Source organism: Vicugna pacos, chromosome 4 (genome assembly GCF_048564905.1).
Source record: "Vicugna pacos chromosome 4, VicPac4, whole genome shotgun sequence".
Lineage (NCBI taxonomy): Eukaryota > Metazoa > Chordata > Mammalia > Artiodactyla > Camelidae > Vicugna > Vicugna pacos.
The window spans coordinates 39,838,330-39,855,009 of NC_132990.1; the positions used below are offsets into that span (position 1 = coordinate 39,838,330).

General features: G+C 36.7%; 1 protein-coding gene across 1 annotated transcript in view; it reads right to left on the reverse strand.

Annotated features, from left to right (window-relative positions):
- The window catches only part of ALDH1A1 (aldehyde dehydrogenase 1 family member A1), a 48,767-nt gene that overhangs the window by 19,118 nt on the left and 12,969 nt on the right, over positions 1-16,680 (reverse strand). The window contains exons 2-7 of the mRNA XM_006209358.3: positions 16,117-16,221; positions 8,515-8,655; positions 6,469-6,598; positions 4,839-4,900; positions 3,032-3,160; positions 1,608-1,721 (exon numbers count right to left, since the gene is read on the reverse strand). Coding sequence (XP_006209420.1) covers positions 1,608-1,721; positions 3,032-3,160; positions 4,839-4,900; positions 6,469-6,598; positions 8,515-8,655; positions 16,117-16,221 — 681 coding nt within the window. The remainder of the gene's footprint in view (positions 1-1,607; positions 1,722-3,031; positions 3,161-4,838; positions 4,901-6,468; positions 6,599-8,514; positions 8,656-16,116; positions 16,222-16,680) is intronic.

Genomic DNA, 16,680 nt, shown 5'->3' on the forward strand with positions numbered 1-16,680 from the left:
ACATCCAATTTTAATAGAAAGTTTCTATCCTGACTGAATAAAAGATAAGTAGATGCTTGCTGAGTGTGTGGTTGCATTTTATGTTATTACAGAACTGACTGCTACTGTGCATTAGAGTAGAGCATTAACTAATTTGCTAAAGTTTTTATCTTATCTAAAAATTTCATGCACTAAATCAAATCTTTAAATGTAGATTAATAACAATAAACTTATAGTAGACTAGCAGTTTGGAAACCCGGTCTGAAATTTCTTTTGCACCCCATTTTCCTTCTACAACATATTTCTTATGACCACTTTCAAAAATTGAATTTTCATATAAAGTGATTAAGAATTTTCCATTTTTTAAATAATCTCTGCCTTTCTTCCTTTGAATTCTCCAAATTCTGCATCTTTTTTTCTTTTATTTAAAAATATTTTTTTAGGTTAGGAAAGGACTGCTGAAGAAACTTTATTAAAATAGATAATTTTTGTCTTGGGGAAGGGAGTAAGATCAGAGGCAGTTTTCTAAAAGCTACAAATGTCAAAAGAACTAGCGTGAAGAATGGTTGGAAGCATGAGTAAGAAAGAAAGGCTATAATTTTGCTCTGTGTAAGTTCAGGTGGCAAATAAAAGATTTGCTTGAGTTTTCCCAAAGGTCTAGCTAAAGCCAAAAAAGGGAAACATCAGTTTTTGCCCCATGATTTTGTTCCTCAGTTGGAAAAAAAGTAAAAGTTTACCATTTTTCTGAAAGAGGTCCACAATGATTAAGAACTATTAAGACTACAGGAAACAGTGTGTTCCATGATACTGTGGTGTTGCCATAAGGGCAGAAGTAGCAAATGTTCATGAACATCAAATCCATTGTTTTGCCTCTTTCATGGCATTTGGCAAGTTCACTACTAGTTTATTCGGCTTTATTCTGTACAACTAATAAGGTAGATATTGGTACGGAATAAGCTAATGAGCAGTAAAACATTCGGCACCCTACAGAGTACAGAGTACTGCCGAGTACTCACAAAGTGGCATGATTATTGTGTGCTCGATCTCCCCTCCCTTCGTCTCCCCCCATCCCTCATGCCTCTCCTTGAAGTGCCATGGCTGGGGTCCTGTTCTTTAACCTTCTGGATCGCCAAGCTGGAGACAGTGAGGCAGGAAAGTTAGGCTGGATCAGGGAGGCTAAGCGGCTGGCTCCCTTTCAGAATATTCAGGGAAGACAGAGCCCCAAAAAAGGAGCTAAGGGTGAGGCTCTGCTATTAGGTTTTCCTAATCTACAGGATAAAATTACACTCATTCATACAACTCACTGTGGCCTAATTTATATTTTCTATCCTAAACCTTACTAATCATATGGCGAGGTCTAATCAGCCGTATTTCTTGTCAGGGAAAGTAATAACACACTGAAAACCGTTTACTCCCGATCCTTCTGAGTTTGTAATAGGTATTTTGTTTCATCTCAATGACATGTGCTTATGTTCTGTAAACGCGTGTGAAGGCTAGAATAAGGAACGAATTATTAAAAGAACTTTTGTTTTAAGGAAATGTCAGCTTAAAAGCAGTAACATAAAACATGCTTCCGACAGCTGGAGGTGCAGACGCTCTTAACCACCAGCCTGAGTAAATGACGTTACCTCTGTAGATCCTGTGAAGGCCACTTTGTCTACATCCATGTGAGAAGAAATGGCTGCCCCTGCCGTGGGTCCATAGCCTGGGACGATATTCACGACTCCGGGAGGAAACCCTGCCTAAGAGATAATAGGTGCAATAGTTACGACATTTAATTCTATAGGAAAAAAGAGGAAAGTGTGGGATCAAAGCTGCCTCTTTATGCTCATCTTTTGAGTTTCTCTACAAAGAAGGAGTCACGTCAGTAGTGTTATTATTTACTGTTACTCTTATTTCATCGCTTCGCCCACTTAAATTAACCTCAAGGCTTGCACTGTTGAGGGATCCTTTCTCCTCATGCTAAGTCCATGTTTGAGTCTTAGGGATCATTGCTCCCATGATGACTCAAAAAGATAGTATGTAAAAGTGTTTGGTAAATTACTCACATAGAAGGAAGACAATGCATTTATTATACATTTAGCAAAAATAAAAAGCTAAAGGGGTCTTACGTTTTTTGTTTCTACCTGTTGTTTGATTGTTCACGGCATATCAACTTGGTTGCTAATCCTTACTACCATTAATTAATTTTTAAAAGTTTTGTAAGGATGGTGACTCCATTCATGATTAAATTTCAAAGATTGATTTCAATCCCTTTTTAAAAAATTATCAAGCATAAAGCAGTTTGGCAACTGAAATTACACATTAAAATTTCATGTTATTTGTATCAGTGTCTCATTTTGACATCTCCTTTGCCTATTTTTAATTTGAAGTGAAGAATATTTTTAAAATATTGGTTCAAATTTCCTGAATTTTAAATTTCTAGGGACTAAAATTTATTTTTTAAATTTTTGTAAGGTATGAAAGACAAAGGACAATAAATTGTTCTCAAGAAAAATATATTAAAATAATCCTTACAGTTGATGAAAATAAATTTTATGTGTTCTTTTGCCAGTTTTTGAGCAAGAAGATAAATGCAGAGGAAACCATAATAGAAAAGAGAACATAAGCATATTCCCTCATGGCTGAATGTATTTAGAAATGAGGTAGCCCAATGCCACAAGCGAGTGTATTAGCTCAGAGGGCTCCACCCTTCAGATAGACTAGTTTGAACAAATTTGCAGAATTTCCAGGTCATTAGTTATAAGCCAACTTACATTTCAACATTTGAAAAAAAATTATATCAGTTTCAACATGAAATTGCATTTATGAGAGTTGGGTAAAAGTAATATAAAAAAAAGTGACCGACATGAAGCTTTTGAGTCTAGATTCCTGTCTCCGTTTGGGCAGAGGCTCATTTGGGTTCACTGCCAGAAATCCCAGCCGGAAGGCAGCCTTACTAAATGTGTCCCCACTGGACAGGAGCCACTGGCAGATAATGTAGTTTACAGCAGCACCAGATGTAAATTAGGACTCCTGAGTTCTTGCGCATACTTTGATTTAGGAAACTTACCTCTTTTATTAAAGATGCCACGTGAAGGGCAGTGAGAGGGGTTTGCTCTGCCGGTTTGACCACTACTGTGTTTCCACAGCTAAGGGCAGGCGCTATCTTCCAAAGGAGCATGACCAACGGGAAATTCCACTAGAAAGCAATGTATAACAGTAGATTCTTTGTATTGCTGAAAGCCACATTTGTTACTCCAACCTCTAGGTTATATACACCCTGTACATGTTAAATAAGAATTGTAGTAGTTTTTGTTTCGTCATCTCATATATTCTAATTAAGTTCATCTCTAAAAGCAACTCATAAATGCTAAAAAAAAAAAAGTCCACATAAACTAGATACAGGAGGATAGCAAATGAAAGTTATAAAATTTTATCAAGTGCAGTTATTTTGAGTTCTTTTTCTACCAGGAAAAAAATCACCATATGGTTTAGAAATCAAGCCTTACTACTAAACATATTGTAAGTTACCTGTAAGTGTTTAAAAAGTGTAATTATTCCTCCCTCCCTGTAGATCTTTAATTATTAGCTATTTACCCAATAATAATATTTAGTAGTATTTATTTCCAAGACAAGTATCTTGCTAAGGACACAGAGGTCTAGGGTCTGGAGGCTGACAACTTGGTTCAAATTTCAGCACAGTCACTGAGCAGCCATGTGAACTTAGACAAGTTATACATGTTTTGTGCATGATTTCGTCATCTGCAAGTGCTGCGAATCGTCCTCTCTACGTCAGAAGGTTGTCCTGAGGACTCAGAGAGAAAGTGGGCCAAACACTTAACACAGTAATTGGCTCATCATAGGAGTGCATGAAATATTAGTAATTGTTAGTATTCAAGATTATGTCGTTTTTTATGGATTTCACTGAGATTTTCGAACTAATGAGCAGTTTAATTCAAAATTTGATATGTATACATCTCAATCTCATTGAAGCAAAATATAAGTCATTGTCACTTCCTCATCTAAGAACTTCAGGACATTTTACCATCTTCTTGCGTGGCCTTTTTGAATGCGTCAGTTAAAGTGAAATCATTGATAGTCTCCTACTTGTTGTACTTAAAAGGAAATCTTCATGATTTTGCTTAAAATTGCTATATATTCAATACATTGTAATAACCTATAATGAAAAGAATATGAAAAGGAATATATACGTGTATAAATGAATAACTATGCTGTACACCAGAAATTAAATTGCTGCTGTAAATTGATTATATTTCAATTTTAAAAAATGCTACTTCTTCTAAGAGGAATTTGGAGTATCAAAGCCTCTTATCTAAAGGTAGGATATATTCCATACCATGCTCCAAATGCCTCTGGCACAATTTCTTCCACTGAATTAAGAAATTTCAATCAGGATTAGAGCACTCTGGTTGCTGCTGTTCTCGCTGACGAGAGATCCCAATGAGGAGATGGAAGGAGTTAGGGAGAGGTGGGCCACACTACGCTTCACTGACATGGTCAGTGTCTTGCTTACAGCAGATGTACCAGCAATGACCATTCTGCTATGTACATGTAAAGCATGGGTCTTAAACAGAGTATATAATACAGCTTTTTAAAAACAAACCGTAGAGTAACAGATTAAGATACGGTGATGCTGTAATACTGAAACACACATGAAAGAATATAGAGAGGTTTCGGGACTACCTGGTTCATATCCAAGGGGCTCAGTCATAGGGAGTTCAACAGTTACTATATTTGCTCCACATTTAGCAAATATCTAAGCATTCATTTGTGCCTAAGAGAGCTTCATTACTAAATGAAATAGAATTAGATCTCATTTTTTTTAAGACTGAAAATTATATAGGAGAGCAACTCACAGGAATGATTTGGCCACACACACCAATGGGCTCACTTCTTGTATAAGTAAAAATGTTTCCATCTGGAAAATAAAACCCACAATCACTTATATACAAAAGTGCTAGACAGTCACAGAGTAGTGGTTTGGGGCTGAAGGGAGAGAAAAGTATAAACGATAATTAAAGAAAAACCAATAACATATCTCCAATTATTTACAAAATAAAAAACTGAGCCCTCAAATAGTCATTTGAAATGAAGAACATAAAAATAAGGTTAAAGCAAAGATGCGAAATTGGGAAAGATCTGAAAAATATCCTTTCTATCTCTGATCCTATAGGAGGGCTATTTTCTAAATCAAAATTATTTTCAAAATTTCCTTTCTTTCATGAGAAAGCAAATAAAAGATATATGGCTAAGAAAGAAATTGTTAGGGTTCTGTTTCTGACGGCTCTAAATTCTACCAGTAATTGTAAAATTATTTTAAGTACATATTATGATTTTTTAAAAATAGTAGAATTAAAAAAAGTCTCCCTATGAGTGATAAGCCTTTCCTACTGGCTTTTTCTAAAAGGCTATTTTTTTCCCCCAACCAAACGATATAGACAAACTCTCTTAATCTATGGGGGGAAAAAAAGCCAGAACTAAAAGATATTTCTTTTCAATCTGCATTTGATTGATTCATACACCTGAAAGTTTGACGTGGTCATCCTGGGGTTGTGCTTTGTGTTTTGTTCTGTTCTAGTTCCCATGAAAGCTTCCTGGCTGTCATAACAGGAAGGCTCCTTAAGATCTATTTGTACTTAAAATGGCTTCTCTCATTTTGTCAAAGGGTAAAGTCAAAGTTTCTAAAATAACCACAGTTCTTAGTCCCCCCATGGTCTCACTCTCCCCTTTTCACTTCCTGACCATCACTTCTAATCTGCTGGATGCTCCAGTTAGATTGGAAATGCACGTCAGGGCCAGTCCTGCAGAGTACTGTATTTCCATAGTCGATAAGTTTGTATGAATCAAATTCTACTCATAATGTTTTCCAAATTGATGTTTTTCATATTCCTATCTCCTATTATGTGCAAACTCTATTAAAATACTAAAACACTACACATTCACTCACACAAATTCTTAAACTGGGCTATAAACACAGGCCCATCTTTCTTTGAAGCTATTTGAAACAAATCAGTGTGAATTGGTTTGTTTAATTACTCTGCTGTAACTATACTGAGTTAGACCAGGCACAGATGACTGTAAGTGACTCACACTGGAATCTGCAAAGGGGCTTAAATAATTACATTATAGAAAGGATATAAATGTCACCACTGGAATAAAACACAGGCCAGGTTTGAAAAGTTTGAGCCCTTAGAGAGACAACTGCCTTAAGTCAGTCATTGTGGGCATACGAATGTTCTTACTTTAATATTTTCTAAAATATCTATAGTGTTACCTCCTTGTATGATTATGCTGAAGCAATTCTAAAAGCCATTTGGTGAATCTGAGCAGAACTTCCAGGTTCAGAACTGCATTGTCTCAAAGTCAAGAAGAAAATAATTTTGCCCTTTTTGATTGACATCTTTAAAAGGGAGAGTTTGGAGTCATTCATCTCTACAGTAATCTCCTCACCCCTACCCTCACCCCTGGTGGCTTCCCAGAACTTACCGCTGGGTATGGTGCGGCCCTGGATCTTGTCGGCCCAGCCTGCACAGTAGTGTAGTGTTTTTATGCAGCCTCCTATATCCATCAGGTATGTATTGGGAAATAGTTTTCCACCATTCATTGCCTCCATTGTCTGAAAAGGAGATCACACCCCAAATCTAAACTTCCATCGAAATTTTAGATTTAAAAAATAATATGTTGAGTAATCATGTGCTAGAGAAATTTGCAAATAGAAGAAATCCTGTAAGCAGTCTTGTCTAACCTCCTTGTTTAAAATAGATGACTAAAAAAGAAAAAAAAAGAGTCAAAATGACTTGCTTAAGATCATACTTGCTTAAGGACATAGCAAGATCTGGGTAGAAAGGGTAGTGAGATTTTGGTTTCTAAACCCTAGTGCTCAATCTACCTTGTTCTGAATGTCCCCGAGTGAACCAACTTTTTAGGAATTGGTCACAATTTCATATACACACAGCTTGTGTGAGTGGTGCCTAGTCTCCTTAGTCAGAGTTCCAACAAGTTGTCGCTTATTGTATAGTACAACCATGGGTGACAACTTACTGTCAGCGACCATTAATAATGCCTCAGTAATCATTTTTAATTTTTACATTTCATCTGCATATAACCAATCAATTCACACAAAGTTAAGTGACCCCTGGATTTTTCATTCATGAGCTTTCTTCAGCAAAATTTTAAATCATGAAACTCCCAGTTTCACTACTAAGATCATAATTATTATTTGAATGGTCAGGCTGTAAAGTTCAACATTTTCTAGTCTAGTACCCTAATGGTTTTAGGATAACTTCTCTCTTTTTTTCCTCCTTTTCTTAAGCAGAACTTGAAAGAATCTTTGGGGCCTAATGTTCTGCAAAGGCAGAAATGTGCAGGTGATAAATTTTAATCAGTTCCTCATACATTGTGCAATCTTCTGTTTCTGCGTTATACTGTATGCCACCTCAAAACCTAATCAGACAAGATTTTTGGAGGCTTGATCTTTTTTCCGAATTAGGATCTTATGTTGATGGAGGTGGTCAACATTCTGTAATCCACAGATAAGGTAAATTAGGGAAGCCAAGTTTTAACAAATTCTGCTTTCTTCCTACAGGACATAGTGGTTAATGTTGGATTGTGTATAACTTCTAATTTCATATTTTTGCATACTTTAAATTATGCTATCTTTGATTGGCTAATAAATAGCCCTTTGATTAACTATAATTGCTAATGTTGATTTAAAAACATAAGGCTTTTTGTTACTGCCAGTTAAGATTCTAAAGTTAACAAAAATTTACTCTGCGATCTGATGTTGGTGTTGCTTTGGGTTAAATTGGCTTCCCTATAATACCTACTTGAGGAGAAGACAAGAAAACACCTCCCCCACCCATTTTATGTGCTGATTCATATAACTTCTAAGATGTTTTTTAAAAGGCAGTATAAACAATATATCACTTTAATAAATGCATGAATGTATTTTTCTTTATTCTTCACTTCCACCTATAAAAAGAACATAATTTAATCGAGACCATTATGAACATGTGCATTTTGGGAAGGGAGAAATTTAGCCATTTATTAAGTGTCTTGGTGGGCTAGATTATGGGGAAATAAGATTCATTTTACAGAAATATTCTGGGCACCTTTAACAAACTCTATGAGATTTTTCATTCACAGAGTTCAGTGGTCAAGTAAGTTTAAGAAACCCAGTGTATTATTCTGGGATCTTCATTTGGATGTGACCTTGTTAAAGGCACAGATATTCTAAAATAAAGGAAAGAAATTGGTTTAATTTGATTTAACTCAGGGTCTGCCAAAATTTAGACTGTAGAATCTATTCTGGGAGGGAGTAGATATTAAGATCATCTATAACCAGAGTGAGGATTACTTACTATCTGAGAATAAACTCAATGGTAACTTTCATATACAAGAGCTGGTAGTTATTTCATTTTCATTTGTTTGTATAGAGTGTGTAGTGATCACTAAAACCCAAACAACTGACCGATCTAAACAATGAATGCTTCCCAGGGATTCTGAGTCCTGCCCAATTTGGTTAATACTCACTGCTAGTAGCAGACGATCTCTTTCAATTAAATCGGCCAACTTGTATAATAGCCGTCCTCTCTCTGAAGCATCCATAGTTCGCCATGGAGAGCCAATCTGGAAAGCTTGTCTTGCGGCCTTTACTGCTTTGTCAACATCCTCCTGCAAGTCAAAGTGAATTTAATTCGTGGGCTAAATGTATTAGCGAGTTCAAAGGCAATAACCCTACACAATAGACTAAAACTCTTCATAAGCAAATACTGTGTCTTCATCAGCTCAAAGTCTAGCATGTTGTACAAACTCAACTGCTATATATTGGAATTACGCCTGCTACCTAATCTTTGTAATGGTGCATCCCACATACATAGCACATGCTTGCTTTCCTAGAATAGAAATACCACATTTATTAGTTGCTATCACTGGAGTGCTTACCATACATGAAGTAAGATTCCAATTGTTTTACACATATTAACTCATTTAATTCTCAATAATTTTCTGAGGCAGTATGTCCCCCATTTTACAGATGAAGAAACTGAAGCAAAGAGAGGAGATTTGCCCAAGCTCAATAGCTGAAAGTGGCTGAACCGTGTTTTACACGGAGCCCCTCTGACTGAAGCCCCTTTGTCTCTACCATGGCATTATACTGCTTGGTGATTGGGTTACCAAGAGTTCCAGGGAAAAGCTAAAGATCTAAAATAGTAAATATCTTCCTGGATCTCTGGTGACTCCACAGGCTGTGCACTCTCATGCAGAACCTGCTAAGGATGAGTAAGAGCTGTTTCGCTGTTAAAGATTAAACATTATAAATATGTGCTCACCCCTCTTGTGCAGAGGGAAAAAGGCAGGGAGGTGGGGGGACTAGTATAGAGAAGGGTCAGTATAGCACAACCTCTCATTTCCCAACTAAGAGTACAAAGAGATCCTTTTAATCCTTAACTAAGTAAAGACGTCAGTTTCTTATTACTAAGGCACTGCTTAAAATTACATTAATTCAAACAGAAGTCAAATAATCAAGGAATGCCACACTCAGTCTAGGCTTCTTGCCTTCACTCACGTGTCCTTCTCTTTTTTTCCGAAACAGTTTACTCCTCCTGTTCTTTCCTAGTCCACCTCAGTTAAATACTTTCTCCTGACCACTCATTCCTGTAGACCTCTGTTTAGATCCCACCTGAGTTCCTACGGAATATATCTTCTGCAAAAATCACCACCTCCTCCATTACTCCTTTATGTGGTCTTTTTCCCTCCATCAAATCAATTGCAAACACTTTAAAGGCATAGATGGTCCCAGTGTTCTTTTGTATATCATTCTGGCCACTACATGGAGTGACATAAGCTCCACAAATCATGGTACCTCTTAAGCTAATAGGTTATCTTTTGTGCAGGAGATGTAGCTTCCTTAAAGAATCTGAAAGGAAAATTGTTTAAATTTTTTTTTTATTTGCCCAAACTAAGTTGAACCCATTCAAGGAAGATACCTTCCCTTTGGGAGGCATGGATCTCAGATTAATATCCCCTGTCTTTGATTATATTCAGTTAGGAAGTCCCAAACTTACAAGTCTGCAAATTAAAATACAAAAATTAAATTATTTTTACAGTAGTTATCACCACACTAAGATGATCTGGGGCCAGAGGGATATTTTTGAAGTATAATCTGGTCTAGTTAAGTGATTATATTATCACAATACAGACTACAAAGCAAACATTCTTTCACTGTAACCATCATACACAAGTATTTTACTGTAACTTTTGAGAGAATAATGATTATGTATGATAAAAGAAATGTATTATTACTCTCCCTTCCTAGAAAACAGATAATACAGTCATATTTTGGGCATTCAGTTAATCACACTGATTGCTTATATTTGGACATTGTTTTATGCCACAGCTTCTCACCTTTTCCAAATCTTATTGGAAGAGCACTGTTTAAAAAAAAAGGTGCAGGGTCCAAATCACAAGAATCTAAAGTTGCCAGCATGATCTGTGAATACCACAGCTTATAAAATACACGCTGCACTGTGTTTAAACAGGTCTGTGTGACACAGCTTTCACTTGGATCCTTCTGCTCAATGTTCTACCATCAGCCTTAGCCAAATATGGTTTATCATAGGCATCCTGGCCTCTCAGAGGGATATGGAATAAATGGCTTCAAGACAAGTAACTCTGCCATATGGAAAATATGTTCCTGGAGAATGCTGCTATAAATAAAGACGTTTTTGTGGTTATGTCCTTTGGATCATGCTCCTCCTTCTCTCTTATATTTTATCTTGCAGGCACAGAAATAGAACAATGGTAGTTAATATATAGCTTAGGAACAAAACAACCCAGATTTCAATTCTGGTTCCTCACCTATTAGCTATATAACCTTTGACGTTTCCGTCTATTCATCCATCCATTTGTCCATCTAAAGATTTGCTGAACACTCTTCTCTGTAACATTCTTATCATCAGGCTGCTAATGATAAGACGGTGTAGTAAGGAGATTGCTCTTTTGAAGATTCCGATTGTATGGGAGAAACATTCAGCCAAATAATCACACCATTATTATAAACCAGGAGAAATATTCTGAAATGAACTTCATATTGTGATATGACTTCTCTACACTTCTGTTTTCTTATCTTTAAAATAGGGATAACTGACCTCATGGAGTTGTGTTGAAGATTAAATAAGGCAACACTTGAAACACGTTTTCTATGTGACAGACGTTATGTCAAGTGTTCACTAAATGTTAGCAAGTGCTATTGTTGCGGGAGCAGTTCAAACCACCTAAAATAACTCCCAGCCGTTCTGGTATATTTTAACCCTTCCCTTCAATTTCACTGCCCTGTATTCTTTCAGACTGTCATTATCTCATATTGGTGCTAGCCTTCCCAAGTCTAGTCTCCTTTCCCCAGACTGTCTTGCTGATTGCTACCAGGCTAATCTTCCTCAACTACTTTGACCTTACCCCTTTTCCTTTCCAATATTTGCAAATGCTCTCTTTGCCTACAGTCCTGATGCCAGGCTCCTCTTGCTGATTTTCAAGGCCTAGCACTTGGGACCGAACTGTATCGACACAAACTTGTATTCACATTTTTTCTACTCTATCTGGCCAAATGACTTCTCACCTTTACCCCTGTAATTCTCCTTGCCTAGCATGTTCTACCAACACGTCCCTTTCTATTCAAAATCCTGCCTGTTCTTTAGACCCAGCTCAATTATCACAACCTACCTAAACCCTAGCTAGACCTATCCAACTTGATAATAGCTACTAGTGAAGAGCTTACTAAGATCTAGGCAAGATGCTAAACCCTTTATAACCCCCACAGTTTCTACTGTAGTTAAGCATCAGGGACCTGGTTTTATAGAACATGAAATCTAGCAGATAGTAGAACCAAAATTTGATCCCAAATCTGACTCCAAAATCTAGTTTTAGTGCTCTTCCAGGCTCTCCTGATAATTATCTCCTTTGCAATGAGTATTTACTGCTATCTGCTATCTCTTATAAACTATAATATTTCTTACTATTTGGGCTACAATAAGCAGTTAATCAATATTTAATAATATTGTTATATATTTTATTAACTTACCATGTTACATTGATTTTACATAAGGGTACTTCTTACATAAATGATTTTCTTATATTGATATTTATAAAATAATTCACATTTTAATTGATTCCATTATATAACAAAGCTTTTACATTAATCAAAACTGTGGGCATAAGGGTTTCTGTAAGTGATTATTATTATTTTTGTAATTCCAGGGCTAGTGTTTCTGGATTTTTAATCCAGGACTAGAATTTCCAAGGACATAATTTTTATTAACCAGAAGATAGTTTGATACATTAACTCAGATCTTCTACCATCAATAACATTTACCTTATAGTGTTTAAAATTTTCCTTTTTTGAAGTAAGGGACCACAAGTTGAAGGTATGAAGACAATCTGAATGATGATGAAGTATCAAATGCCCCTTAAGGAAATTAAGGAAGGACTAAACTCTTCCATCCCTCCCAGACTATGCATTTCCATATTAAATTCATTCAGATTTGGAGAAAATAGTTATCAGACCAGTTTTACTTTTACACCTGTCATAGGCACTTACTTTAATGGACATTTACTTTTGTCCTCACCAATTATTTTTTAGGTCATGCTTTAGTATTAAAAGCAGTTTCGCGATTAGCCAATATGGGCTAAAAGAGCCACTGAAGTGAAAAGAAAACAGTTCCCACCCACATCTGTGCTGTGCTTTGTAACCCCCATTTGTTCTTGCCCCTCCTCCTTTCTTTATAATACCATTGAAAGGCAGTATATAGCCCATTGTTAGCTCCACTCTGCTCATAAATTAAATCCTTAAAACCTCTTGGCTCATTATCTAAAGAGTCAGTTCCAGAATATTAGGTTTACTGTGACCATGTAATTTGCTAGATTTGTACCTTTCACTAAGCAATGTTAGAAGTTACAATGCATTTGTTGGCAAAATTGTGAGAACAGCAATAATTATTTAAAAACAAATGCTAGTAAGTCATTCCAAAAAAGAACATGATGACAAGAGCACTGGATATTAAGCAAACAGTTGCTTGCTATGGACAGTTTACACCATAAACAATCTAAGTTGGGAGATCAAGTATCCAGCCAACTCAATTAGCATTGTGACCTGATTTGAAGCTTTGCTGGACGTTAATTAATGTTTTTAATCTACATTGGCACAGACAGTTCTGCCCTTCTCTGAGCAAGAGTAACTGTCAACAAGCAGACAGAAAATAAATGACAAATATTTCTAAAGCTTCAGGTGAGATCATCACTACACTTTAGGAAGAAGGTGAATCTCACCAGTGATGCCAAGAATAGATCCCAGATTGTCTGACAAGATTTCATCTGGAACACTAGGCACAGATGTGTTTTAACTGATGAAATTAAACCCAGGAGCCAGTGGCAAAGTGAGGTGTCCAAAGTCCCAGAGCTAAAGCATCAAGGATTGGTTTTTTTCTTTTATTAATTGCAAACTGCAAACAGTTGTGCATTCTCCCTCCTGAGTGCCATTTACACCTCTGGAGAGAAAGAGCAGGCAGCTGTCAGAGGCTCAGCCCTACCTTCATCTTGCCCTTTATTGCCGTCCCCCACCCCCCAAGGGTTGTCAGAGCCTCTCAAGCAACTAGAGGGACATCTGAGGTAATGTAATGCTGGGTAGCTCTCTAGAAGTCTGTGATAAAAACGATTCCTCTTTCCCCCTTATTTCTGGGAATGGCTCATAGGACACAGGCTTCTGGGTCTCCTAGAAGGCTGCCCAGAATCATCAGTATTTCTCTGCCCAAGTCTGGTCTTGTACCATTTTGCAGAGATGCAGAATGATGATCATAGCACCATTTCTAATCATCAACCATCAACTTTCTTACTCGTCAAAACCCATGCCTCCTATTAAACACTGACACCTGAGAGGAGATACAGCTTATGGTTTTAACAGAGCACTTCAGTGGTTCTCAAAGTATATTCTCCTACCCTCATCCCAATCAGCAACATCAGCATCACCTAAGAACTCGTCAGAAATGCAAGTTCTCAGGTCTGACTCTAGAATTATCCAAACAAACTCTAGAGTTGTGTGGGGCTCAGAGATTTTAATAAGCTTTCCTAAAAGTTCTAATGCATCCAAAATTTCGAGAATCACTGCTTTAGTCTGTAGTACTAGAAACCTAAGGCAAGGTGTGTGGGGTAAATGGGAACTCAAAACCTGATGAAAAAGATGATTTTATTTATCCATTATGTATCATGCATTCGATACTGTGGGTAAAAAGATGAGATGTGGTGTTGAGCTCTACAGGAAGCATATTGTCTCAGACAGATTAACCAATAGCTCTAAAACACAAGGGTTAGGATATAGGTAAATGTAATGCTCTGTAATGACCCAGAAAAGAGCACTTCTACCTGGGAAGGTTAGAGAAGCCTTTAAAGAAGTGTAAAACCTATAATGATTAAGCATTTGTTCTATGCAACTTTACATATTTTCTTATTTAAGCCCTCCCAAGTCTTTCCTATCTCCACGTTTTACACAAAAAGGAACAGAAGCTCAAAAAGGGTAAATGCAAATGTGGAACTTTGGTGCTCTTACTACAGATGGCCATTTGAACTAGGACTGCACGGTGGCCATGCCCCAGAGGCAGTGACCAACATGTAACGTTTGGAACATGATACTGGGGTTGGTGAGGTTAGAACTCTAATGTTGATGAGGTGGCCCAGGATAGAAGCCAGAAACAAAGAGCTTGTTCCCCTACCCAGAGGCAATGAGAAGCTCTTGAAGAATTTATGCACGAATGAGCTCTGATATACAGAGGGCAAAATCTGAAAGCGGGTGATGTGTCTCCATTCTATTCTGCTTCTACTTCTCAGGCTGTTGAGCCCTCTGTCTAAACTCTGCATTCTTGCCCCTCAAGGCATGGGTCTTGTTTCTTTTGATAATACTGCAACCTGAATCCAGGATCTTCCCTAAATCCCAAAGAACCCCTCAGGTCTATTGCTACCTTCAAATAGGTTTGCAAGGTGTAATACCTTGAGATTAGTTGATTAGGAAGAAAGTAATAAAAGAATGGAGACAAGACAGGAGCACGTGATTGCTACGATTAACTAAACAGTGTTGGGATGGGTTGGGTTTTGCTGACTTCAATTCCCAGTAAGTAGTCTTTTCACGGAGCAAAATAATCTACCTCTTGGTATTTTACGTGACAGAAATTTAAAGCTTGATAACATCGGAACAACTAAAGACTAGAAAAATCTTTTCAAATTAGACTGTGTGCTTTTTAAGATGTGTGTTCATACAAAAATTCTGAAGGCTTTTACTCTCCTCACTCCCCCTACTATTTAATATTACCTTCTCTTACTTGTATAATAATCATAGGATAAGGCAGTAAACCTGCCAGTCACAGGCCCTGAGGCCAGAAGCACAGCATTTGAACACTGATTTCATTAATTATTAGCAGTGTCATCTTGAGTAAATTACTCAACCTTTCCATGCTGCTGTTTCATCATCATTTGTACAAGCGGTTAAAAATACTTTGCCCATACAGTTTGGATTGAGTATTAAGTTAAAAAAATTATTTAGAATTTTAAAAAATTATCACTATAAAAGCTAGTTTTTGTTGTTAGTATTACTAGCTGGAGAGCAACACTTTTAATTTGCAATTCAATTTAAGTCACTTTAAAACTCAATTTTTAAAGGTATTGATTAATATTAATTCAATGATTTTTAACAAATAACTTGGCAATATACTGTTACAGAAGTCTTATATTAAATTTTCTTTAGTTTCTGTTTGCACCTTAAGAAGAAATTTATATGAATAAAGGCTTTCTCTACTTTTTAAACCTATGACCGATCACTTCATATGCAGTCTCTTTGTACAATAAATATAGACCCTATTTCAACTGAAAAACAAGCAAGGAAAATAATGTGAAGAGAATCACTACACCCAGAAGCACAGGCTCATTGTCATTACATGACTACTAAGTGCCTTTTATGTACAAGAACGTTTCCCCAGGCGTCCCGGAAACCATGTTTTCATGACATGTCTATTTAAACATGGAATAGGGGATTGGGAGTTCAGAATGTGAGCAGCAAAGAAAGCTGGTATAAAATGGGACTAGTGTCAGGAAACTCACCTTATCTCCTTCTTCCACCTCGCAGAGTTTCTCCTCAGTTGCAGGATTTAAGACCGGAAATTTCTTGCCACTCACCGAATTATGCCATTCGTTGTTTATGAAGATCTGTAGAGACGGAGAGAAGGTAAGTAAAAAGTCACTTAAATATACAGCAGATTTTGGAAACTCTTTATAAACAAACTAAAACACTATTGAACGCCTAAGGGAGGCCAGTGTTATAACTTCACCTCCTTCACATACCTGCCTCCTCCAAGGATTTTTTGGCTGTTTAAGACATTTTACACACACACGTGCATGCACGCATATACATACTAAAATAAAGTAATACTTTAAAATTTCACTAAGATATGAGGTCATTTAAAGCATAGAAAATACAGACTGGAGAAAACAATCTAGAAAAAGATACTGTTATCTGAAATAACCATGAATTTGAGGCAAGAGCAAAGAGGCTTAAGTGGGCTTAATCTTTATGAATCATTGTCTGTTTTCCACTTCAGATTCTGAACATGCTCATTTTGGGTTACTGGTGATTTGGTATCATAAGTGACTATTTTCTGAACCTTT